We start from the raw sequence: 25,252 nt of genomic DNA, 5'->3' as shown, positions 1-25,252 counted from the left end.
CGTGCCGTTACTGGGCGAGGATCCGGGCCTGGGCTCCCCTCCCAGGCGAGGGGCCTGGCCCCAGCCCTTACCTCTGACCTCTGGCTCCTGGAGGCCGGCCCAGGGCCAAGCAGGGCTTCACAGGGCTCGGGCTCAAGAGTGCTGTCCTGCAGCCCCACCTCGGCCCGGCCACGGCCCTGGCCCACCCTGGGCTAGCGGGAGGCCCCCTGCCCTCCCACACCATCTTCCTCCACCCGCAGGACTAAGCTCAGCGTCCGGCTGCTTTCCCTCCTTTCTACACAGGACACCCCAGCCCAGGTCAGGGGCTGAGTCTGCCCTGCAGCCTGACACTTCATGCCTTTAGGCTAAGAATAGCTTTTTTTTTTTTTTTTTTTTTTTTGTGGTACTGAGGTTCCTGGAAGCCCTTCTACCTCCGGGCTACACTCCCAGACCTATTTTATATTTTTGAAACAGGGTCTCTTAGGCCAGCGCGGCTGGCTTTGAACCTGTGTGATCCTCCTGTCTCGGCCTCCCAAGCACGGGGATTACAAGCATGCGCCACCATGCCCGGCCTAAGAATAGCTTTTAACAGCATTTAAAAATTTTATTTATTTATTTATTTATTTATTTATTTATTTATTTATTTCTGTGTTACTGGGGGTGGAACCCAGGGGCTTTTCTACCTCCGGGCTACACTCTCAGACCTATTTTATACTCTATTTTGAAACAGGGTCTCACTAAGTTGCTGAGAACCTACGTAGTTGAGACTGGCTTCGAACCTGTGCGATCCTCCTGTCTTGGCCTCCCAAGCGCTGGGATTATAAGCGTGCGCCACCACGCCTGGCTAAGAATAGCTTTTATGGGTATGTTTGCATACCTACATGCTTTTCTGGGGATTGAACCCAGGGATGTTCTACATTTGAGCTATATCCCCAGCCCAACACTTTTTTTTGTGGTACTGGGAATTGGACCTAGGGACATTCTACCTTTGAACTACATCCCCAGCCCTTTTTATTTTTTTTATTTGTGAAATAATTGCAGTACTGGGGATGGAACCCAGGGGCATTTTTACCTCCGAGCTACTTGACCTCCAAGCTATGCCCCCTGCCCTATTTTTTATTATTTTGAAACAGGGTCTCACTGAGTTGCGGAGGGCCTCACTAAGTAGCTGAGGCTGTCTTTAAACTGCGATCCTCCTGTCTCAGCCTCCCGAATACTGGGATTACAGGCCTGTGCCACCACGCCCGGCTTGTGTTTTTATTTTTGAAACAGGGTCTCACTCAGTTGCAAAGGACCTCGCTAACCTGCGATCCTCCTGTCTCAGTTTCCCAAGTACTGGGATTACAGGTATATGCCACTTTACCCAGCAGTATTTATTTATTTATTTATTTATTTATTTATTTATTTAATTTATTTATTTTTGGTGGTACTGGGGGTGGAACCCAGAGGCTTTCTACCTCCGGGCTATACTCCCAGGCCTTTTTTCTATTTTATTTGGAAACAGGGTCTCACTAAGTTGCTGAGAGCCTCACCAAGTAGCTGAGGCTGGCTTCGAACCCGTGCGATCCTCCTGTTTCCGCCTCCCAAGCGCGGGGATTACAGCATGCGCCACCACGCCCGGCTTGCAGTTTTTATTTATTATAATTTCTTTTGTGGTACTGGGTATTGAACCCAGGGGCATTCTACCTCTGAGCTATACCCAGCCCTATTTTATATTTTGAGTTTTGAGACAGGGTCTCAAATTGCAGAAGGCTTTGCTGAGTTGCTGAAGCTGGCTGCAGATTTGTGACCCTTATCCTCCCAGGTACTGGGCTTACAGGTATGTGCCACTGCTGTGGCTAGTTTTTATGTTTCTTATTTTTAGTTTTTATTTTTTGCAGTACTGAGGATGGAACCCAGGGGGCATTCTACCTCTGAGCTACACCCACAGCCCTATTTTTTTAATTCTTTATTTTGAAACAGGGTCTCACTGAGTTGCAGAGGGCCTCCCTAAGTAGCTGAGACTGGCCTCGAACCGGGTTCCTCCTGTGTCAGCTTCCCGAATGCCGGGATTATAAACATGCACCAGGACCTGTTTTTATGTTGTTGTGTGTTTTTTTTTTTTTGTTTTTTTTGGCACTGGGGATGGAACCCAGGGGCATTCTACCTCTGAGCTATACCCCCAGCCCTATTTTTTTTTTATTCTTTATTTTGAAACAAGGTCTCACTAAGTTGCAGAGGGCTTCACTGAGTAGCTGGAGGCTGCCCGCAAACCTCGATCCTCCTGCCTCAGCCTCCCAAGCGGTGGGATTATAGGCATGCGCCACAACTTGTTTTTATGTTGTTTTTTTTCTGGTACTGGGGTTCCTGGAAGCCCTTCTACCTCCGGGCTACACTCCCAGACCTATTTTTACATATTTTTACATTTTCATTTTGGAAACAGGGTCTCCTAAGCCAGCGCGCATGGCTGGCTTCGAACCTGTGTGATCCTCCTGTCTCTGCCTCCCAAGCGCGGGGATTACAAGCGTGCGCCACCACGCCCGGCTGTTTTTATGTTTTTTAAATGGTTGAAAATAAAATGAAACAAATCTTATTTCATGATGAGTGAAGGTGACCTGAGATGCACAAATCGGGTCCATGAGCAGGACTGTGAGGGGGCAGCTCCGCCCACACGCCTGCCTGCCTGTGGCAGGGTATGAAGTGGGGGTCCAGGCCAGCAAAGCCCAAAACACTCACAGCCTGGCCCTTTACGGAAAGTCTGCCAACCCCAGCTCTAGGCCAAGGTCACCTCCTCAGGAAGCCTTCCCCGATGCCCTGAACCCAGAGGTCTCCAAGCAGGGCCGCGATCCCCATGGGTGTCTGCTGAGCCCAGCCCGTGCCACTGGCGGCAGGCGGGCACTCACCGTGTAGTTGGGAGTCAGCCTCCTGATGTCGTTCAGAGCCACGTCGATGCCCATCACCCCGAGGATCAGCTGGTTCTGGAAGCAATAGTACAGGGGTCTGGGATGGGCTCCATGGGGAGTCCCTGCCCGAGCCCCCACGCCCAAGCCTCAAGCGGCCCCGTTCAGCTGTCCAGTTTGGAGGCCCGCTCTACACCACCAGACCCATCGGGAGCGTCCCCAACGTGCCCGCGCCTCAGGCACGCCCGACCCTCCCCAGTGGGGACCTCACCTTCTTTTCCCCAGTGCCATCTTGGGTCAGGTTGAAAACAGGGAGGGTCCCAGTTACCACCAGCCCCAGTCCCTGGAGGGAGAGGAAGAGGATGGGGTCTCCTGCGGCCAGCCCTGCCCACAGGGCTCGGGCACAGACCGCCACTCTTTCTCCTCTGCTTGCTTGGCCCCCATAAGTGGCCTTCAGTGGTCCTGAGCACTTCATCCTTGGGGGAGACTGCCCGGCCCCTCCCTGCCCAGAGGTCTTACCAGAGCATCCTCATACACGTTGGTCCACTGCACCTGCTTGGCCTCCTTGCCTGCCAGCACCATGGGCCTGCCCAACACGTCTAGATATTCCTGGGGAGGGGGCCGCACAGGTCAGGGGCACTCTCCCAGGGTCTTCTGCCCCTGCGTTGGGACTGTGCCCCCAAGCGCCACCAGGGGGCGCTCTTGGCCCGCAGCAGCCCAGTGAGGGCCGGGGAGAGAGGAGCGGCCTCCCTCAGCCTCACCTGTGTGTTGATGCGGATGGCTCCAATGGAAGGGATCTCAAAATAGTAACCTGTGGAGGGAGGGGAGGCAGCAGTGGGGCTGGGGCCTGCTCCCGCGGACGCCCGCGGCCTCCTTCAGGCCCATTCTCTTGGGTGTCACCTCCCCTGAACTCATATCCCTCTGTGGCCCCTGCCATTCCTGTCCCTGGGACAGATACTATGGAGGGGGCGAGCGCAGGGACTAGAGAGCAGCAGGGCGGGTGGCCAGGGGGATGAGCCTGAATCCCTCCTTCTGGATGGCAGAGACATTCAGAGTGCCCAAGTGCACAGAGAGACGGACTGATCAGCGGATAGACACAGGAGCAGACAAGATGGCCGACAGACGGACGAGGGACAGCCAGCCAGATGGGCAGGACGATGTTTGGTCGATGCACAGGCTAGCTCACCAGATAGGCAGAGCAACGCACAGCCGTACGTGTGGGAGGATGGACAGACGGGCGTGTGGACAGCTGGGGCAGAGCACGCGCCTGAGCAACGCACAGCCGTACGTGTGGGAGGATGGACAGACGGGCGTGTGGACAGCTGGGGCAGAGCACGCGCCGGCCCTGGCGTGACAGCTGGGTACCTTTGTTGGTGCAGGCCATCCACTGCAGGGGGGTGACGTCATAGTTGTGCTGCCCCACGGAGAAGGTGAACACGCGGACCTGCGGGGGCTGGGGTTACTGCCGCAGCCTCGGGGGGCCCCCGCGGCCGGCCCGCCGGGCTGCGCCTCACCGTCCGGTTGGGCCAGTTGTACTTCTCAAAGACGTCCTGCACGCGGTCCTCCCCGCCGTCGGTGAACATCATGATCATCTTGTTGCAGTTGGCGCGCGTGATGTTGGACTGGGCGGGGCGGGCGGAGTCAGGTGGGTCTGCGCCCTCCCCGGCAGGGCGGCCTCCCTCCTCCCCACGGCAGATGGTGTGCTCCGTCCAGGCTGCCCGGCGTGCTAACCAGGCCATCCACCTCGGTTCCCGGTCATCGCGCCCGCCCGGCCTGCTCCCAGCCGCCCACCCGCGGTGCTCACGTTCTGCAGCTGGTCGAAGGCATACTCGAAGCCGGCCTTGTAGCCCGTGGTGCCCTTGGCCACCATGCCCTGCACCGCCTCCTTGAACACCTTCTTGTTCCGCACGTTGGCCTGCACCAGGTGCGTGAAGCAGGACACGGGCTGCGCCTTCTCGTTGAACTGAGGGGACAGTGGGTGGTGAGCGGCCTCGGCTGGCCAGGGCGCACAGCTGTTGCCCGGGGCTGGAGCGACCCGCTCCCGCCACCTGCTGCCACGGTGCTCACCGAAGCCACGTTCACGTAGTCGTCGTCCGAGAGCGTGTCCAGCATCTCGCAGACGGACGTCTTCATCAGCTTCAGCGTCAGGCCGCTCACGCTGCCGCTCCTGGGGGTCAGGCAGGGGCTGGCCAAGTGGGCGGCCTCAGGCAGCTCCTGCCCGTCTCTCCCGGTGATGAGTCCATCCCCAGCCCACCCGGCCTGCCCGCTGCACTCACACGTCCACGATGATCACCATGTCCTTGGGTGACGAGGCCCCCTGGATGTACCTGTCCAGGGGAAGCCGTGGTTAGGGCCAGCCCTGCCGGAAGGTGAGGCCTTCCTTTACCTACCTTTTTACCCCCTGGTACTAGGGATGGAATCCAGGGGCATTCTACCTCCGACCTACATCCCCAGCCCTATTTTTTCTTCTTTATTTTGAAACAGAGTCTCACTGAGTTGCAGAGGGCCTCACTAAGCAGCTGAGGCTGGCTGTGAACCACGATCCTCCTGTCTCAGCCTCCCAAGTGCTGGGATCACGAGCGTGCGCCCACGCCCAGCTCCTTTACCCACATATTGATTCAAGCGATTCTGCTGAGCGCACACTGCATGGGCCAGACGGCCAGGGCACCGGGGAGACCCTGCTTAGCAAACAGACAGTGCCTGCCTTTGACAGGAGTGATGGCGCCCCTCCGCAAGCAGCTCTGCCCCCACCCCCCCGGCCCGTGGGGAGCTGGTGATCCACAGTGGCGCAGGAGGCAGAGCCCGGCCTCAGAGCTGCTGGGTCCTCTGCTCGGGGGTGGAGGCCCCAAAAGGGCGGTCAACCTGATAGGGGACTGAGCGGGGAAGAAGGGCCAGGAGGTGCTGGGGAGGGAGCACAGAGCAGGCGCAGGCTCAGGTGGGTGGGGAGGGGCGGCATCCACTCTTGGGACCACCCCCACTGGTGCGATCGCGATCGCTCAGTCCTACGGGGTGGGGGTGGGGGTGGGAAGGCAGAGGCAGCTGGGAGGCCTGTCTGGGTGATGGGATCCATTTTCCAGTGGCAATGATGTGTGAAATGAAAATTGGATAGAGCTGGCTGCGCCCTGCTCCCCTGCTCGAAGGCCTGGATGTTGGGGGGGAGCTGAGGGGCTCCCTGCCCAGCCCCCCCGCTCGCTCACCAGGGTCTCCTCCGGACATCGTACAGGTCAATCTTCTTGGGGGCTCGCCATGGGGTGGCTGTGGGAGAGAAGGTGAAGGGGCCAGAGGGATTGCTGCAGCCTGCTGGGAAGCCATCACCCTGGGATGCAGGGCTGGCGAGCCGGGTGGACCGGGAGGGCTGGCACCTACCTGGGTAGTAGCGGGTGACTCCCGTGGCGCTGCCGAAGACCTGCCACAGCAGCGTGGGGTCTTGCCTGCGGTTCTCAATGAACACATTCTCCAAGGCCTCCGTCCAGTTCAGCTCGTTGAGGATGACCGTGGCTGGAGGGGGAGCAGGGGCTGGGGTGGCGAGCTCCGGCCGTCCCTGCCCAGCCTGCCTCCACGCGCTCAACCCCCGGCTGGAGGGTCTCCCCTGCTGTCTGCCCTTCTTTCCCAGGGCCCAGCTGGGGCTGCATCGGGCACAGCTCCTGCTCCTCACCTGGTTCAAGCTGTCAAAGGCACAGCTCAGCCTGCCCGTCACCACCACAGGGGCAGCCGGGGCGGCCATGGCCTGCGCTCCTGGGGAGGGGCGCTCCAGGTGGCAGGGAGCTGTGAGCTGGGCCCCCCTCCAGCACACCCGGGTCGCCGGGAGCTCACCCACTCGGCATGCACTTCAGGCCACAGCCACAGAAAGCAATTAAGGGCCTGCTGACGGGGCTGGAATTATTCAGCTATTAAGGTACCTGATAAGCTGGAAGCCACTCGGCTCCATGATTAATCAACTGGGGCCGGGAGCAGGCAGGGCAAGGCGGGGGCTGCTGGAGGGGCAGGGGCGGTGCCAGGGGCCTGCTCTGACACAGGAATGTGCACCCGCACACACACAACCAGCAGGTAAACCTGCATCTACCCACGGGGCTTCCAGCCAGATGCGTGAGCCCCCTCACCCCCAAACCTGCCTCCCTGGGCACGGGGTGCACGGGCTCACACCCACATGCCCCTTTGCACCTACAGGAGGTCCCCGGTGGGTCCTGCTCATGACCCCTACCACCTGTCACCACCGCCCCTGTTGCTGCACACGTGTGGCCCATCCCCACCCCACCGAGCAAGGCTCCTCCACCTGACTGGCCTCCCCTGTGGCCCTCAGTCTGTTCAAGTGCGCCTGGGCTCAAGCGCTCCTTGTGAAGGTTCCCACCTGTGGCGCTCAGGAAACCCAGGGCACACAGCTGCTTCTGTGCCTCCCTCCGCCCTAGGACCGGCCCGTCTCCCTCCACCTTGCCCTGTGATTCCCACCAGTCGTCCAAGAGGGCTCCAGGGCGGCCTGCCAGAGGCTGGGCTCTTTCCACGGCAGCTGCAGTGGTCACTCACTCATTCATTAATTCATTAGTTCACTCACTCATACTGGGATCATACCCAGGGGTGTTCTACCTCTGAGCTAGACCCCCAGCTCATTTTATTTTTTACTTATTTACTTATTTATTTTTTTTGCGGTGCTGGGGACGGAACCCAGGGACATTCTACCTCCAAGCTATACCCCGAGCCCAATTTTTTATTCTTTATTTTGAAGCAGGGTCTCACTACGTTGCGGAGGGCCTAAGTAGCTGAGGCTGGCCATGAACCTCAATCCTCCCGTCTTAGCCTTCCCAAGTACCGTGATTACCTGAGCTACCACGCCTGGCTATACTTTTTATTTTTATTTTTTGTGGTACTAGGGATTGAACTCAGAGGCATTTGACCCCCAAGCTATACCCCCAGCCCAATTTTATTTCTTATTTGGAAACAAGGTCTCACTAAGTTGCTAAGAGCCTCACTAAATCGCTGAGACTTGCCGGGCGTGGTGGGCACGCTTGTCATCCCCGCGCTTGGGAGGCGGAGACAGGAGGATCGCGCAGGTTCAAAGCCAGCCGCGCGCGCTGGCTTAGGAGACCCTGTTTCCAAATTTAAAAAAATGTAAAAATAGGTCTGGGAGTGTAGCCCAGAGGTAGAAGGGCTTCCAGGAACCCCAGTACCACCAAAAAAAAAAAAAAAAAATCGCTGAGACTGTCCTCGAACCCGTGATCCTTCTGTCTCAGCCTCCCAAGTACTGGCATTATGGGGCTGCCGGGCTCAGAGGTGTGGCTTGCCACTGTCCGAGCAGACACCCGCCGTCTGCTCTCCCTGCTGCCAGGGCTCCGCGTGTCCTGCCTGCTGCCCAGCCCTCGTCCACTGCTCCCTCTCCGTCCCGGTGGCTCCCCTTACCTGACCATAATGTGAAAACAAAACCCATTTCAGCGCTGGCTCTGCCTATTGAACGCTATGTTACGGTCTTGTTCCTGATTTAGAAACTTAGTGAGTTGAACAATTTCTATTTTTCTCTTTAAGGGAAAAAGAAAGTCAGGCCCCGGAGCGTTTGCCCAGGACTGGCTGCCCCGGGAGCGTCCACCTGGCGCCCTCACCCATCCCTGGGCTTCAGAGCAGAGCATTCAGGAAGCCCCTCTGACTGGGGTGTCCCTGCAGGTGTCTGTGACCACATACACGTACACGCACATGCACGTTCGCCGTGGGACGCCCTGGCGCATACAGCTTGCACCAGAAGGGCTCACCGCTCAGCCCGCACGCACACCCGCACCCAGGCGCACGCGCTCAGATCGAGCCGAGTTGGGAAACGGGGACCATGCCCCCTCAGGCAGGCGATTACAGATTTAATTAAAAGTGACACAGTAAATAAAAAACATATAAAATGTAATTTGTGTGGGTAGTGAGGGGTGACTGGGGAGGGCGGTGTGGCTCCTGTTTTAATTAGCGTGCCTGCCTGTGATAGTGCCCCTCCACTGGCTCGGGCAGGTGGTCCCTGGGCGGCCTTTGGGGGCGCAGTATCCTCCCCGCTCCCCCAGGGCTGCTCGGGAGGGCACAGGGGTCACCAGGAGGATGCTGGGGGTCCCCTCCTTTCTGGACCTTTGCCTCAGGACCCCCGGCCCAGTGGGTGCCATCCAGGGTTTGGCTGTTGGCGGCTCTCATTACAACTCCCAAGTTCGTCAGGAAGCTCCTCTTCCTACCTGACTCGAATCCATCCAGCTATACTGACCTGCTTTCCCCATTACGCAAAGCTATCCTGTTCCGGGGCTTGAGATCTCAACCACTCTCTCTCCAGGCCCTCTACCCCTGCTGCTCTGGGCTGGCAGCCTTGTCCCGTCCCTTTGCTTGGCACCGAGGAGCAGGGTGGTGTCTGAGGACAAGGGGTGGCTTCTGTTTCCCGGCCCCTGTGTCTGCCTGATGGCTGGTAGCCATTCAGAATGGGCCTGGGGAGAGGGCGAGGGTGGCAAAGAGCTGCTCTGGAGGACTCGGCCCAGCCTGTGGGGGCAGCGTGTGTGTGCACACAATGGTGTGGTTGCACATGTACACACGGGCTGGAGACCACGCGTGCGCAGGGCGAGAGGCTCCGAGTTCTGGGGCTCGGCCTGGGCCTGCATGCCGTCTCAGGGACGAGCAGATGACGCGGGGCGGGGCAGATGGCACAGCCCCAGGGACCTCGCAGGTCCAGAGGTGGGAGGCCGTCCCCGCCGCCCGCGGTGTGCACTCACAGCCTTTGTAGATGTCCGTGGGGATCTGCACCGCCGCATAGGAATAGTTCACTTTGTTCTTGAAGTTTGGGTCCTCGATGAAGTCCAGTCTTAGGGTGCTGGTCTTGGACCCCCTCTCCACATCCTCACTCTCAGGGTCGTCCTGCAGAAAGCCCCCCGCCCGCCCCAGCAGTGTTAGGCCTGGAAAGTGGGGAGTGGATGGGTAGGCCTCCCGGCGGGGTGGGGATGGGGGTCCAGAGTCCAGGAGAGGACAAGGACAGAGGCTGGGGGCGGCAGGACAGGTGGCGCAGGGTGACCCTCCTCAGAGGGCTGCCCACCCCACCCATCGCCAAGCCAAGTACTAACACCCAACCCAAACCAACCCTTTCCCACATCCTCGTGAACCAACTCTCAGCGAGGGAGGCGCATCGTGGAGCGGTCGGGCTGCAGACTGCTGGCAAGGACTGCCTTGCGCAAGGCGGCGGGTGGGGGGGTGGGGGGGATGGCGGCTCCGCAGCCCCTCCCAGAGCTCTGCACACCACGCTCCCTGTGTGCATTTACTCTGGCACAGGGTGAGGGCTCTAGCCCCTTCTGGGACAGGGACCCCACCTCCCCTGGCAGGTCTGTCCTAGGGCTGAGTCGGGGGTGCCGGCCTGGGGAGAGCTGGGCCGAGGACTAGCACTGAGACCCGGCAGCCTCCACGGGGAGGGTCTGCCATGCCTGCTAGCAGCAGGGCTGTAAGGGCTCCCGTTGATTTTCTAAAACGAGCCACAGTCGCCTGACAGGTGCCAATTACGGCATCTCGCGGCCAGGCAGCCGGGGCATGCGCAGTGCGCCCCCGCCTACCACCGCAGGCTGGTGGGAGTGGGTCCGCCACCATCGCGTTGATGCTGCAGGCGCAGGCAAGGGGCAGGCAGGGTGCAGGTGTACGGGCGGGGAGAGAGAAGCCAGATGGGAGGCAAGGGAGGGATGGAGACTGAGGCAAGAGGGAGCCGGGGCTGGGGCTCGGGGTCCTGGGAGCAGGACGCTGAACACTGGAGACCTCCATAGGCGCCTTGCTGCCTTCTCCATGCAGGTGCAGCAGCTCATCCCCTCTCCCCGCGGGTCAGGTCGCAGAGGCTGCTGCCACCCCTGCTGCTCCGTGTCCTGCGCACCCCACCCCCATCCGGGCTGGTGCCCAGGCCGCATCTGGTTGGGGGAGGGGGTGCGGGTGCTTCTCCACCCGGCCAGATGCGCTCTGCACACATAGGGGACAAGGTGAATTTCCTACGGCAAAATCTAGGCTGTGTGCAGCCCTCCTGCGCCCCCTGCCCGGTGTGCCCGTCTGCCCATCCTGGGGGGCCTCTCTGAAGCCCTTGGGTGCATGGAGAGCCAGGCCGGGCACGCAGCCGCGAGCATCTGGGCGGCCTGGGAGGCGGCGCTGCTCCCTCCAGGAGGGGGAGGTGCGGCAGAAGAAAGCCCCTGAAATGTCAGCGGCAGATGAAGGGCGCTGGAAAATTTAATCTCCCAACTTTCCCAACTAATGTGACATTTGGATTCTGTTCTGATAAGCTATCAGCTGGCGAACTTTTTCCTTCCTTCTCTTTCCCCCACCCCCACCTTCTGGCTGGTAATTTAAAAGTAAATGGTCTAGAAAGATCTCTAACTGTACCTCTGGCAAAGATTAAAAACAAAACAACACAACAAGCAGGGGGGTCTGCAGTGTGGGTGTGCCGTCGTTTACACTTCTGGGCTGACTGCTAGCCAGTCTCCCTCAGCCAGCGGCCCCAGCAGATGCCCGAGGGTTAGGCTTAGGACGGGGACTGGTCCCCGGGGAGCTGCGGGCTGCAGGGAGCATCCTGGGCACCAGGCTGGCCGGAGAGCTGCTGGTGCCAGCCGTGAGCCCAGGGGCTTTGTGTGGTGGGCAACCACAGTCTCCTGGTTTATATTTAATGCACTGATTGCTAAAATTACAGCCCGCTGCCGAGGGGGGTAAGGAATTAGATTCAGGGTCTAATTAAAGGTTCGCTCTTCATTTGAATTTCAGATTCCAGCTTTAAATTTAGCAACTTCTCCGGGAGCCTCGGAGCTCAGCCAAGGGGAAGCACACCTGCTTGCGCCCACCCCCTCCTCCTCGGCCCTGCCCTCCTCCAGGCTCCCAGGCCAGCCTGGCCCTCGGTCACCGCGCGGGGACCCTTTGCAGCCCTTGTGTCATGGGTACTGCCTGCCCGCCTGCCCCGGGAAAGGCCCCAGGGCCCCAAGCCTGGGAGAGGAAGGCAAGCGTGGTGTGGCTCCAGAGACTGCTCCAGACAGCTGGGTCCCACCACTGCCCTAAAGTTGGTCGGGGACTCGGGCCTTGCCAAGGTCACCAAGTGCCAACTACTCCAAGTGCCTGCGCCCCCAGGCACTCTGGTCATCTCTGTAGCCACCTCTGGGTGATGGTCAGACATCACTAAGTCCTCAGTACCTCATGGGGTGGCTCAAGCCAGTGCGAGACGGGGAGGAGGAAGAGCCGTGAGGTTTAGTTCCAGTACTAGAGTCCTCAGGGGTGGCTGCAGCGAGCTGGGCCTCGTGGGAAGGAGGGGCGCAGGGACTGAGCTGCTTCTGCAGCTGGGGTATAACTGGCGGAGCTCAGGGCCAAGCACTGAGGCCCGCTGCGAGCCTGCCTGACCTGGGGCGCACCCGGGCCTGGCTGGGTTCTGCCCCACGTGTCCGCCTCCAGGAAGCCCTCCCCGCTGTTCCCTGCTCTCTTGCCTGGAGAGCCCCTCTCCACGCTGGGCCTGAACTGCACTGGGTGGGGGAGTCCCGAGTGCTTCGCCACCCTCCTAGGGATGGGGGCCTGCCTGCCGCACGCTGCATGGCGAGGCCCAGCCTGTCAGTGGCCACGGAGACAGCCCTGGACGGGTCGGGACCTTAGGGCGGGCATGGGAGGTGGAGCAGGGCCTGCCTCAGCCCCCACTCTGAGCATGGAATGCTGAGTGATGCGTCTACACCATTCCACAGTGGAGACCACTGAGGTCCAGGTGGGCGCGACTCACCAGCTCTGTGTCCGCCTTGGCGTCATAGTACAGGATGTCTTCCTCCTGGGGAGGGGAGAGAGGCCTCAGTACTCAGGGTAGGGACTCCTGAGATGCAGCCAGGACCTGGGATGGAGACTGTCCCCTCCCCGGCCTTCTGGAAGGGCTGCAGGAGTCAGCGGGGGCCCTTAGAGGTCAGGGTTAGTGCCCCCTCCCTGGGCCCCCTGACTCAGGACGCCGCTCTGCAGCTGGGAGGCTGCGGAGACGCTGGAGGAGGGAGACAACGGAGCGGAGCCTGGGCAGGAGCGAGTAATGGCTCGGCGCTGCGTCTCCCAATTTCTTCTATTAAAAAGCCTACTCATTACGGGCATGTACTTATTAATTATCTGTGATTTGTTGTGAAATGCAAGGGGGTTTACACAACAGGAGCGGGAGAAAACAGAGCCCGGCCGCGCCCGCCCGTCCTGGCCGCGCCTGCCCGCCGCCCGCCGCCTGCCGCCCGCCCGGGTTCTCGGCCATCTGCGCGTGGTAATCACCGGCCACCCCGGGGACCCGTAACACAAACGGGCTAATTTCATGTTTAATGATCTTTAATCAGAACCGAGAGCGGCTGACAGAGGCCGCCAGAAGGTGAGCCTGGTGTCAGCAAGTACCACCTGCTCAGGCTGGGCCACCCCTCTCTGCCCCGGTGGGCTCTAGGTTCAGGGCCATTGTCCACGTCACCCCGGGGCTCCTCAGACCCATTCCGTACCCCTCGCCAGGGCCTGTTTCTTTGTGGCTGGCAAATGGGAGGTAGCCAATCTGTGCCCGAGGCAGGCGCACCCCGCGCCGTGGCTCACCCCAGGAGGGGTGGAAGCCGCCTAGGCAGCCCCTGTCCCAGGCCTGGCTGGGCCCACTGGCTTTGCGAGCCTGGGTTGGACCATTCCCTGGGCTCCTTGTGCCTCCAGGGCATGGCTTAGGTGGCTGCCTGGTGCTAGGGGTGAGGTTGTCTTTACCAGGGATGTGTGGTTAAAGTCCTGGGCTGAGCCGGACGTGGTGGTGCATGCTTGTAATCCCAGCATTTGGGAGGCTGAGACAGGGGGATGGTGGTTCGCGGACAGTGAGGCCCATTACAACTCAGTGAGACCCTGTTTCAAAATAAAGAATAAAAAATAGGGCTGGGTGTAGCTTGGAGGTAGAATGCCCCCTGGGTTCTATCCCCAGTACTGAAAAAAATAAAATAAAATAAAATCCTGGGCTGTCTCCCACCCGGGAAACGGGTGCAGGGCACTTGCTGAACATGCAGGCTTAGTCCAAGCACTTTTGAAGAGCGACCGCACGCCTGGCTCTGTCCTTGGGCATGACCACAGCTTCCCCAGAAACCTGGGACCCATGGGGGCCACTGAAGAGGCTCCAGAGCCCAAGGCAGCTGCTGTCTCTGCCGCTTCTTCACCGTAGGGCAGTGGGCAGAGGGAAGGAAGCTTTGTGCCTGGCTCTGTCCCACCCTCCCCGGGGTCCGGGAAGGCGGGCGCCCAGGTGGGCGGGGTGGGGGCGGGGCCGGCCCCAGGGTGCCAGCCTTCCCCGCTCCTCGTCAGCGTCAGCGGGGCTGCCACCAAAGCCCGTAATGAGAGCTGGCATTACATCAAACACAATAAGGAGTTTCAGTTGATGAAGATCGGTCCTGAACACACAAACCCATTAAACCGAGGGGGAAAAATATCAATTCAACACACTCGCAGGCGAAAAGAAAATGTGATTTGTTATCTAAAAGGGGGTTATAAGCCCGGCTCTGATGCTCTTTCCTGGCGTAATGAAAACAGGCGGGCACGGCGGGAGGACTGCAGATTACAACCTGGGGCTCCACGCGCCAACTTTTTCGGCAAGCCTTGTGCAAGGACGGAAAGGGCACGGGCGGGGGCGGCCGCTCTCCCAGAGGCCGGCAGGGCCGCCTGGGGCGCCCAGGACTCCTGTGGACACCTCTCCAGCTCTCCCTCTGTGTCTGTCCTGCTGCCTCAAGGCTCTGCAGAAGAGCAGGTGTTGATGGCATCAGGGACAAAGAAAATATCACAGATTCCCCGTCACCTGCAGACAACAGGTGAGGCTCAGGGCTCGAGTGCTTTTCCTGACCCCCGGGGCTTAGACGCTGAGGTGGGGGGACTCCTTCCCTCTTCTGCTTTTTTTCTTTTTTTTTGTATGTTACGTATGGTACTGGGGATGGAACCCAGGGCCATTCTACCTCTGAGCGACACCCTGCCCTATTTTTTTTCTTTTGGTGGTACTGGGGGTGGAACCCAGAGGCTTTCTATCTCTGGGCTACACTCCCAGACCTATTTTCTACTTTTATGTGGAAACAGGGTCTCACTAAGTTGCTGAGAGCCTCACTAAGTAACTGAGGCTGGCCTCGAACCCATGTGATCCTCCTGTCTTAGCCTCCCAAGCGCGGGGATTACAAGCGTGCGCCACCACGCCCGGTTTGCCCTATTTCTTCTTCTTATTATTATTTTGTAGGTCTGGGGATGGAACCCAGAGGCATTTGACCTCTGAGCTACACCCCCTGCCCTATTTTTAATTCTTTATTTTGAAACAGGGTCTCACTGAGTTGCGGAGGGCCTCACTAAGTAGCTGAGGCTGTCCGTGAACCACGATCCTCCTGTCTCGGCCTCCCAAATGCTGGGATTACAAGCATGTGCCAGCACACCTGGCTTATTTTATTCTTTTTATTTTGAAACAGGGTCTCATAAAATTGCTGAGGGCCTCACTATGTTGCTGAAGCTGTCCTTGAACCTGCGATCCTTCTGTCTCAAACCTTCCCAGTACTGGGATTACAAGCTTGTGCCACCATGTCCAGCTTATTTTTATTTTGAAACAGTCTAAATTGCTGAGGCTACAATCCTCCTGTCTCAGCTTCCCAAGTACTGGGATTACAGGTGTGCACCGCCATGCTTGGCCAGTCTCTCCTGCTTTGAGGAGGGTCAGGCTATGACTGTTCCTTGGAAGAGCGGAACACAGGGCAGTAGTGGGCAAGGTTGCATGTGAGAAATGCATCATAATCCAGGTGTGGTGCTGCCCGCCTGTAATTCCAGTACTTGGGAGGCTGAGACAGGAAGATTGCAGGTTCGTGCCCAGCCTCAGCAACTTAGCAAGGCCCTATGCCACTTACTGAGACCATTTCCAAAAATAAAAAGAAAGTATGGCTAGGGGTGTAGTTCAGAGGTAGCATGCCCCTGGGCTCAATCCCCAGGACCACAAAAACAAAATAAAAAATAAAAGAAAGCCGGGCGTGGTGGTGCACGCATGTAATCCCCGCGCTTGGGAGGCGGAGACAAGAGGATCACGCAGGTTCGAAGCCAGCCATGCTGGCTTAAGAGACCCTGTTTCCAAATTTTAAAAAGTATTTAGAAAGGTCTGGGAGTGTAGCCCGGAGGTAGAAGGGCTTCCAGGAACCCTAGTACCACCAAAAAAAAAAAAAAAATATATATATATATATATATATATGAAAAATTCATTTACTTATCAGCAACTTAGCAAGGCCCTTTGTCACTTAATGAGACCTTGTCTCCAAAAATAAAATAAAGCAGGGCTGGGGGATAGCTCAGTGGCAGACAGTCCCTGGGTTCCATCCCCTATACACACACACACACACACACACACACGCACAGGAAAGCGCACTGCTGACCTGCCATGTTAGGGCCGTTCTGCTTAAACTAGGTGAAGGCTGGGGAATCGCTACCCCGGCTCCTGCACGGCACCCCAACATGCGTGTGTGCTCCCGGATGCTAGGTGAGAATGGGCTGGTGTGTGTGTCATGGGAACACACCTGTCCTTAGCAGGAGCCAGGCTGGGTTAGGGTGAGGAGGGGAGCCGGGCCAGGGGAGAGCGCCTGCCGTGCAGGCTCAGCGTCCTGGAGGCGGCTGCCAAGGCTGGCCAGACATGATTGGCGCCTGCCCCCGTGTGGCCCAGGCCAGCCGCCCAGCCGCACCAGTGAGGACACTTGGCCTTCCTGCCCTGGCCCGCAGCCAGCTCAGCTCGGCCAAGAGGACTGTTTTCTGAGTGAGCCGTCTGTCGCTGGCTTGGCAGAGTGGCAGGCAGTGGCCCTGCGGCTGGGTCAGCCCCTCGGGCTGGGGAGGCCACCTGTCCTGTCCAGCCGGCTCTTCCGGACCGGCCCCACCCGCACGGCCAACCCTCTGGCCTTGGCAGGCAAAGCTGCCTTCCCATCAGGCTCCCTAGGGCAGGGCTGGTCTCTCCAAAGACCCCAGAGCATGGCTGTGTCTCCTGTTGGGAGCCCTGGTGTTGGCGCTGTGACCCCAGAGCCAATGGCCCTCCCTCCCTGGGTGGAGGGGGTCAGGTGGCACAGGCCGGCATAGTGTGGTGCTGGCAGCAGGCATGGTCCAGCAGGTGGCCCATCTTCATCTGCCCTAAGTGTTATGGGTACGGAGCACCTGCCGCCTGTCTGAGGTCGGGGGAGGTGCCACCTGCGCCCAGGACACTGGTTTCCCTGGTGTCGAGGGCCTGGGCTGGGGGTTGAGACCACGAGTTCCCTGCCCTCCTGTGGCCAAGTTTATAGGGTTGTGGCCTGGGACCAGGGAGGGGGCTGGGGGTTATGTTTAGACATTCCACCCTTAATCTCATCACAGATATGACCCCACAGACTCCAGGACTCCCTGGGTCCCCGGCTGGTGTTGATGGGTCACGTGTGTGTGTGTGTGTGTGTGTGCGTGCGCGTGTACACACCATTACTGAGCTGTTCACACAGGGAAAACACACTCCACCGATCAGACAGTGAATTCTAGCCTAGCCCCATGGGTCGAGCGCCCCTTTTGTTTCCAGTGCTGCGGGATGCTACCTTCCCTGGCTACGAGGTCAACAACACTGTTCCGTTCACTGTCAGTGAGCACGCTGGAGGGGCACGTGGACGGAGCCAGGCCCAGCGCTCCTGTCCTCGAGCTGGGAGTGGGGCAGGCAGGTGGGACACTGCTCCAGGCACCATCCACAGCAGCAGCAGCAGAGGGGTCACGGGCAGTGGGCTGGAAAGGGGTTCCTAGCTTTGCCCTTTTTGGCGGGGAAGGCCTGGCCTGGGGAAGGGGCCCGGGCTTTAGGAGGGGCTGCGGCGAGGCAGCTGTCTCTCCTGGAGCCCAGGGAGGAACAGGGCTCCTGGTTGTCCCCTGCTGAAGGTCATGGGGAAGGGTGCGGTTTCAGGGGTGGGTGGTGTGCTTGCAAGGGACAGTCACCACCCCTTCCCCAGCCTCAAGCCCCACACCCCCGGCACAGACGGTCCCCACCAGCCGCTGTGCTGCCGGCTCTCCCTGGCCGTGCGGGCCGGCGCGTTGCCTAACAGCGCCGTCGTCAGCACTAATGCCTTGCAGCCCGGCAGCCGAGCGGCCGCAGAGCGTCCTGCTGCAACAGGGGCCCTGCGGCTGGCAAGGAGTGTGTGGCCACAGCCCACATCGGAGCATCCCAGGGATGGGCAGGCACGCTGCTCAGCATGGCTGCGGACACACCTGCCCAACGTGGCGCCTGTCTGCACAGCTGCCGTGGCCGGCCGACAGGACCATCGAGGGCAGCCAGCCTTTTGCCCAACCGGGAAAATAAAGCCCTCACCTGGGTTTCGTGGGGACTGTGTGTGTGTGTGTGTGTGTGTGTGTGTGTGTGTGTGTGTGTGTTACTGGGGATTGAACCCAGAGGCATTCTACCTCCGTGCTATACCTCTCACCCTTTTTAGTTTTATTTTTGTGGTATGGGGACTGAACCCAGGGGCAGTCTATCTCTACGCTACACCTCCAGCCCTATTTTATTTTTATTTTGAAGCAAGGTCTTGCTAGGTTGAGAAGACTGTTACTACTTGTTGACACTGTGCTTCCAACCTACAGTCCTCCTGGCTCAGCCTCCCAAGAACTGGGATTACAGGCGTGTGCAGCCCACACTCCGCTTCCCTTTTTAGTTTTGATTCTGGAATAGGGTCTTGCTCAGTTACTGAAGGTCTTGCTAGGTTGCTGAGGTTGGTCTTGAACCTGCAGTTCTCCTGTCTTAGCTTTCCAAGTACTAGGCTTACAGGCATGTGCCACTGCCACTGGCTCTACTTGTTCATCTTAAAAAATCATCTGGAGCCAGGCGTGGTGGTGCATGCCTGCCATTCAGTACTTGGAAGGCTGAGACAGGAGGTTTGCATGTTTGGGGACAGCCTCAGCAATGTATGAGACCCTCAGCAACTCAGTGAGATTCTGTTTCAAAAGTCAAACAGACAAAATAAGCAAGCTGGGCGTGGCGGGCACGCTTGTCATCCCAACATTCGGGAGGCTGAGACCTGAGGACCGCAGTTCGCGGACAGCCTCAGCTACTTAGTGAGGCCCTCTGCAACTCAGGGAGACCCGGTTTCAAAATAAAGAATAAAAAATAGGGTTGGGGTGTAGCTCGGAGGTCAAAATGCCCCTGGGTTCCATCCCCAGATCCGCAAAAAACAAAAAACAAAAACAAAAAATCAAAAACAAAAACAACAGCAAAAAATAAGCAAACAGAAAGGCCAGAGTGTAGCTTAGAGACAGAATGCCCCAGGTTCAATCCCCAACGTCAGCCACGGTGCCAGAGTGCTTGGTGGAGCAGGCATGAGGTCCCCAGCACCGGAAACAAAACAAAACACCCAACCAGAATGACCTGTCCTTCCCAGCCCCACATGAGCTCCCCGGGGCAGTACTCAGCACCCACCAGGCACTCAGGGAAGGAAAGCACCGAGGGCGGGGCAGGGCAGGCTCAGGGCGCCCTGGGAAATGGGGCCGGGGATGAGGAGCGGGGCAGGCCTAGATCGCAGGCCTCGCCCACCTGGGACCTGACAGTTTGCTCTGAGTGTCCGCCACCAACAGGCCACCGAGGCGGCTCTAACTACCTCACCCGTTTCCTGAGCAGGTATGTAGGGCTAATTACTGCACCTGGTTCCTGGTGCAGGTGCCTGGGTGTGCTCCTCCCGAGGGGGGCAAGCAGGGTCTGCCCCCACCCTCCTTATTGCTTCCCGGGTCTCTCAGGCAGCGAGGCAGCCACCAGGAGGCATGGTGGACGGGGACCTGCCAGCGGATCTGGTCCACAGGGCTCCATCAACCTGGCCTGGGGACAGCCTTGCCCAGCCGGCCACGCCTGCGCCCACCCAGGCGAGTCCGCCCTGTCCTCGTTCGTGCCTACTCCACCTAACTTGAACGCATCCTTTCCCAACGCTCCCTCCCTGGCTCCGAGGAGCCTGAGCCCCTTCTGAGCTCTTGAGGTGGAAGGAGATGCTTATGACTGTGGCGGCCGAGGGCCCTGGGAGCACGCTGCTGTGCAGGGTGGGGACAGGACACACGCACCTTCCCCCAGCGCCTCTCCCAGGTCACCGTGGTAAAGTCTCAAGTCTCCACGGATGAGTGCTGCAGTCAAGAGGCCTCTTTGGCCCGGGGACTCTGAGAGCTTGGGCCCCGTCTTTGGGGAGTGCTACTTTCAACAAGCGTGTCCACTCGCCCACCCTCTCCCGGAGCGACGCCCACCGCTCCCGGAGCGACGCCCACCGCTCCCGGAGTGACAGGGCTCATATCTACATCGTGTGTCCCAGGCCTGAGAGAGAGCCGGGAACTCTGCGAAGCGTGCAGAAAGGCTCTGGCGCGACTCCATCGCCTCTCGGTGCCCCTCCAGTGCACCCGAGCTACCCGCCAGCCACCCCGCATTCGCCGGCGCCCTGCTCGAGGTCACATACCCCGGGCCGCAGGCAGGTGCGGGAGTCCTTACCTTGATGCTGTCCTGCCAGCGGTGGGCCTTCTGGAAGGTCTCCGCAGCATCGGCCAGCCTCTGCGGAGAGCACAGGGAGGTCAGAGGCTGAGGGGGCTGCCCACCCGTGCCCGTCCCAAAGCCTTCTCTGCCCAGCACCCTCCCCTCATCCCACCAGACCCTCAGGAATCCCTCAGCCCAGCCGGGTGTGGGGCGCACACCTGTAATTCTAGTACTTGGGAGGCTGAGGCAGGAGGATCGCAAGGTCAAGGTCAGTCCAAGTAACTTAGCAGACCCTGTTTCCTGATTAAAAAAAAAAATTTTTTAAAGGGTGGAGGGTGTAGCTCAGAAGTAGAATGCCCTGAATTCAACCCCCAGTACCAAAAAATAATTTTAAAAAATTGGTTTCATAATTTAGCAGTTGAGAATTGTGCTGTTGTAAACACGGATATGCTGTATCACTATAGTATTTTTTTTTTTTTTTTTTTTTTTGCAGGTCTGGGATGGAACCCAGGGGCATTTGACCTCTGAGCTATTCCCCCTACCCTATTTTTTATTCTTTATTTTGAAACAGGGTCTCACTAAGTTGCGGAGGGCCTCACTAAGTAGCTGGGGCTCTCCGCAACTGCGATCCTCTGGTGTCAGCCTCCCGAATGCTGGGATTACAAGTGTGCGCCACCACGCCCGGCTGGCACTATAGTTCTGACTTTAGTTCTTTTGGAAAGATGCCCACGAGTGGCAGAGCTGGGTCATACGATGGCTCCACCCCTCCTCTGTCGAGTGACCCCTGTACTGATCTCTGTAGTGGTTATATTAACTTGCAATCCTACCAACAGTGTGTAAGGGTTCCTAAGCCAGGCGTGGGCGCACGCTTGTAACCCCAGCATTTGAGAGGCTGAGACCGGAGGATCGCGGTTCACAAACAGCCTCAGCTACTTAGTGAGGCCCTCTGCAACTCAGTGAGACCCCGTTTCAAAATAAAGAATAAAAAATAGGGCTGGGGGTGTAGCTCAGAGGTAGAATGCCCCTGAGTTCCGTCTCCAGTACTGAAAAAATAAAAACTAAAAACAAGTTCCTATTTCCCCACACCTTGCCAGCATTTACTATTGTATGGGGAGGGGCAAAAGCGAGGTGGGACCCCGAGAAACACCAAATGCTGTGAGCATGTATGTTTGTGTCACTCTGGATTACACTCTGACGTACAATTACAATTCACCAATAAAAGTATCAAAGCAAAAATTTCAAAAGGGCTGTGGGTAAGCCAGACGTGGTGGCGCACGCTTGAAATCCCAGCATTTGGAAGGCTGAGATAGGAAGATTGCAGGTTCTCGGACAGCCTCATCTACTTAGTGAGGCCCTCTGCAACTCAGTGAGACTTTGTCTCAAAATAAAGAATAAAAAAATAGGGCTGAGGGTGTAGCTTGGAGGTAGAATGTCCCTGGGTTCCATCCCCAGTACTGCCAAAAAAAAAAAAAAAAAAGGGCTGGGAGAGTCGGATATGGTGATGCACCCCTGTAACCCCAGTACTTAGGAGGCTGAGACAGTACTTAGTACTTAGGAGGATGGCAGGCTCATGGCCAGCCTCAGCAACTTAGCGAGTCCTGCTGCGACTTACTGAGACCCCGTCTCACAATAAGAGATAAAATAGGGCTGGGGGCATAGTTCCGAGGTAGAATGCCCTGGGTTCCATCCCAGCACCAGGATGGATAGATAGATAGATAGATAGAGGCTGGAGGTAGTTCCACCCCGAGCTTGTCTCCTTTCTCTCCCTGTGACTCCTTCCGCCCCCTCACACACATACCCGCAGCCCAGCTTGCTGCGAGCCCCTCCCCGACCATGGCTGGCTTCTCAGTGGCTTTGCTATTCCTCAGCCCAGCAGTGACCCCGCCTGGAGGATGGTGGGGACCCCCAGGCCTGGTCAGGCCCTACAGGCACTCTCTCTCGCTCCCCTACAAACCAGGCAAGGCGAGTCCCACAAGTTACGGGGTGCCTCCCAGGCCCCTGCCCTCCCAGGCTCTCTGAGCCCTGTCCCATAGGCTGCCAAGCCTCATTCACGCAAGCTGGGCTCCAGCATCTTGTGGGAGCCGCCGGCGCCCGCCTGTGAGCAGGGCGCCCACAGCCCAGCCCTGGGCCTGTCCTGTCGCACCCGTCACTGGGCATGCCCAGTGCCAGGTGGTGCCGAGGCCTGGAGACGCGGCAGCCCGGCCTGTCACTCACAGGTCAGCCCCTGGAGGGGGAAGTGACTCCTACGGGGGCCAAGGCACCAGAGGGAGCTGAAGGGAACTGCATCAGCGCTGATGGAGCCCAGATGTCAGAAAGGCCTGTGGGGGGATCCAGGACCAGCGTCCTCTGGGCCTGAACTGGGGTGCCTGTGGACCTGACGAGTGTGGGCCTCGGGGGTCCCCTGCAGAGCCGAGCTCAGTGAGGAAGTGCCAACCCTAACGACAATCAATACCGTGAACTGGCCACCCACCGCCCTCCTCCAGCTGGCAACACGTGCGCCCGTCACCGTTCACGGTGCGTCCGCCCTGGTGCTATTGCTGTCCCTCCTCAGACGAGACCACCCAGCACGGGCCAGCCAGGAGCCGGGCCGGCGTCACACGGTGCCCCGGGCCGGCCCCACCATTGGCCCGTGCCTGAGCTTGGAAGTGCGATGGGTGGACGGTGATGATGGTCCTGCCTCCAGGCCTCTGGTCCCCTGAGAAGGCTGGCCCCTTGGTACTCGGGACTCCTGTGCCTGTCCATCAGTCCAGGCCTGATGTGGCACGTAGGCCCACGGGAGGAGAGGGTCTAATGAAGCCTGACAGTTGTCTTTTAGGAGAAAATGGGAGCCGGGAGGCAGGAGAGCAGCTCTCCCCGGGCACGGAGCAGGGAGGGCGCCCCTGTAGAGCAAGATGTCACCCGGCAGGGAGGGGGCCATCCCCACCCCCAGGCCAAGACTGGGACCGTATTTCACGGGGCCTCGGCCACTGTGAGGAAGCGCTTCTTGGGGCCAAAGACTCCCCGGGCTCGGCCTCCTCCTGCCCTTCACTGTCTTTGCCTCTCTGGCTACCTCCCTCTTCTGGCCTTCAGGAGGCACGGGCCTCTCTCCTCTTGAGGCCTCATGAATGCCTTGCCTCCAGTCCTGGCCCGGCCTGAGCTCCTGGCTGCCTCACCTGGTGGGAGCAGGCCCTTTCCCCTTGGGACCCCTGCCTCCTACCTCCCCCCTCCGCGTCACTCAGCCCGGCCCGTTCACCCAGCTCAGCTCTGACCTGCGCCAGGAACCTCCCTCCTTTTGCACCTGCTCCCCACCTGGAGCCGCCTGGGGCCTTGTCTGAGTGCACACCTGACCCTGTGGCTGTCCCTTGCCCCATACTCTCCAGTAGCTCCTCGCTGCTCTGTGAGGCCCTCCAGGGCCCACCAGGCTGGCCCCGTCCTTCCGTTCCCATCCCGGGGCCCCCTCTTGGCCTGAAGCACAAATACTCCCCAGCCCCCCAGCCCCGGGGTTGGCGAGGCCCCAGTTCATAAGCCCGCAGTGCCCTTTAGTGGAGCGCATTACCATGTGGCCCACACACTTATGTTAACTGGGCACATACTCTGCGCCGGTGCCAAGCCTAGCACTTGGCCTGGACGATTTGTAAAGCCTGAGGAGGCAGCCCGAGGGTACACGTCAAGGGGTGAGCCTTGGGCAGTCACCACGTCCCCCTTCTTGCCATCAGCCACTGCCTCCCCGGGGACCCCGCCTGCCTCAGTGGGCCTGGCGCTCACCCGAGGCTCCATGGGGGCGCCAGCTCTGACCCCACGCACACGGCGGCAGGGCTGCAGCCCCGCGTCTGCGACCTGGCATGAGATGCAGGGGAGCCCCCAGCCTCCTTTTGAGCCCCGCAGGCACCAAGGCTGGGGTCAGCCCGCTGACTCGTGAATAACGGAGTCGCAATAGCCACAGCAAAAGGATTACTTTTAATCCTCGGTAACGATCAAGCCATTATTATTTTTTCAGTGTTACAGATCAATCAGTCCATCCCCGGGCGCTGGACGTGTGTAAACTGCTAAACAGGCCGCAGGCCGGCCGTGCGGGAGGCCAGGCAGCTGGCGGCGGAGCGGGCAGGCCCGGCAGAGGCGGGAGGCCGGCCCGCGGGTGTGCACCATGGCCTGCGTGGAGAAGGGGCCCACCCGCTCAGGAGGCAGGTCCTCCACCCTGAGCAGCTGCCCGCGGCTGGCCTGTCCGCTTTCTCTAGCAGACCCTTGCACCGCTGGCTGCCTCTTTGCCCTCTCTCTCTGCCGGTCAGCCTCTCGGACGCTGGCACCTTCTTTGGAAGCTTCTCCTTCGTCTTTCTTCTTGGCACTGGGGATGGAACCCAGGGGGACATTCTACCCCTGAGCTACACCCTCGGCCTGATTTTAATTTATTTTTTAAACTTTAAAACAGGGTCTCCCTAAGTTGCTAAGAACCTCACTAACTTTTTATTCTTTTTTCTTTTGGTACTGGGGATTGAACCCAAAAACATTCTACCTCTGAGCTATATCCCCGCCCTTTTTAAAATTTATTTTTGAGCCAGGCACGGTGGTGCATGCTTGCAATCCCAGCATTTGGGAGGCTGAGATAGGAGGTTTGTGGTTCGAGGCCAGCTTCAGCTACTTAGTGAGGCCCTTTGGAAGCCAGTGAGACCCTGTTTCAAAATAAAGAATAAAAAATAGGGCTGGGGGTGTAGCTCAGAGGTAGAATGCCCCTGGGTTCCAACCCTAGTGCCTCAGACACACACACATACACACACACACACACACACACACACACATATTTTTGCTTTTATTTTGTGTGTGTGTGGTACTGGGGATGGAACCTAGGGGTAGTCTACCTCTGAGCTCTACTCCAAGTCCTATTTTATTATTTTATTTATTTATTTATTTATTTATTTATTTATTTATTTATTTATTTATTTTAGCAATACTGGAGATGGAACCCAGGGCATTCTACCTCCGAGCTATACCCACAGTTCTATTTTCTTTTTTTTTGAGGTACTGGGGG

General features: G+C 58.7%; 1 protein-coding gene across 1 annotated transcript in view; it reads right to left on the bottom strand.

Moving 5' to 3' along the window:
- The window catches only part of CACNA2D2 (calcium voltage-gated channel auxiliary subunit alpha2delta 2), a gene marked incomplete at its 3' end in the record, with an annotated part of 126,383 nt that overhangs the window by 13,170 nt on the left and 87,961 nt on the right, over positions 1 to 25,252 (bottom strand). Inside the window, exons 4-17 of the mRNA XM_080696633.1 lie at positions 20,269 to 20,328; positions 12,568 to 12,612; positions 9,572 to 9,713; positions 6,225 to 6,356; positions 6,056 to 6,113; positions 5,135 to 5,185; positions 4,926 to 5,025; positions 4,663 to 4,821; positions 4,373 to 4,480; positions 4,224 to 4,302; positions 3,620 to 3,669; positions 3,378 to 3,467; positions 3,130 to 3,201; positions 2,862 to 2,936 (exon numbers count right to left, since the gene is read on the bottom strand). Of these exons, the coding sequence (XP_080552759.1) occupies positions 2,862 to 2,936; positions 3,130 to 3,201; positions 3,378 to 3,467; positions 3,620 to 3,669; positions 4,224 to 4,302; positions 4,373 to 4,480; positions 4,663 to 4,821; positions 4,926 to 5,025; positions 5,135 to 5,185; positions 6,056 to 6,113; positions 6,225 to 6,356; positions 9,572 to 9,713; positions 12,568 to 12,612; positions 20,269 to 20,328 (1,221 nt within the window). The remainder of the gene's footprint in view (positions 1 to 2,861; positions 2,937 to 3,129; positions 3,202 to 3,377; positions 3,468 to 3,619; positions 3,670 to 4,223; positions 4,303 to 4,372; positions 4,481 to 4,662; positions 4,822 to 4,925; positions 5,026 to 5,134; positions 5,186 to 6,055; positions 6,114 to 6,224; positions 6,357 to 9,571; positions 9,714 to 12,567; positions 12,613 to 20,268; positions 20,329 to 25,252) is intronic.

Source organism: Muscardinus avellanarius (assembly GCF_963383645.1).
Source record: "Muscardinus avellanarius genome assembly, chromosome: 5".
Taxonomy (NCBI): domain Eukaryota; kingdom Metazoa; phylum Chordata; class Mammalia; order Rodentia; family Gliridae; genus Muscardinus; species Muscardinus avellanarius.
The sequence above is the reverse complement of the archived record's forward strand: the minus strand, read 5'-3'. Positions and strand labels throughout refer to the sequence as shown.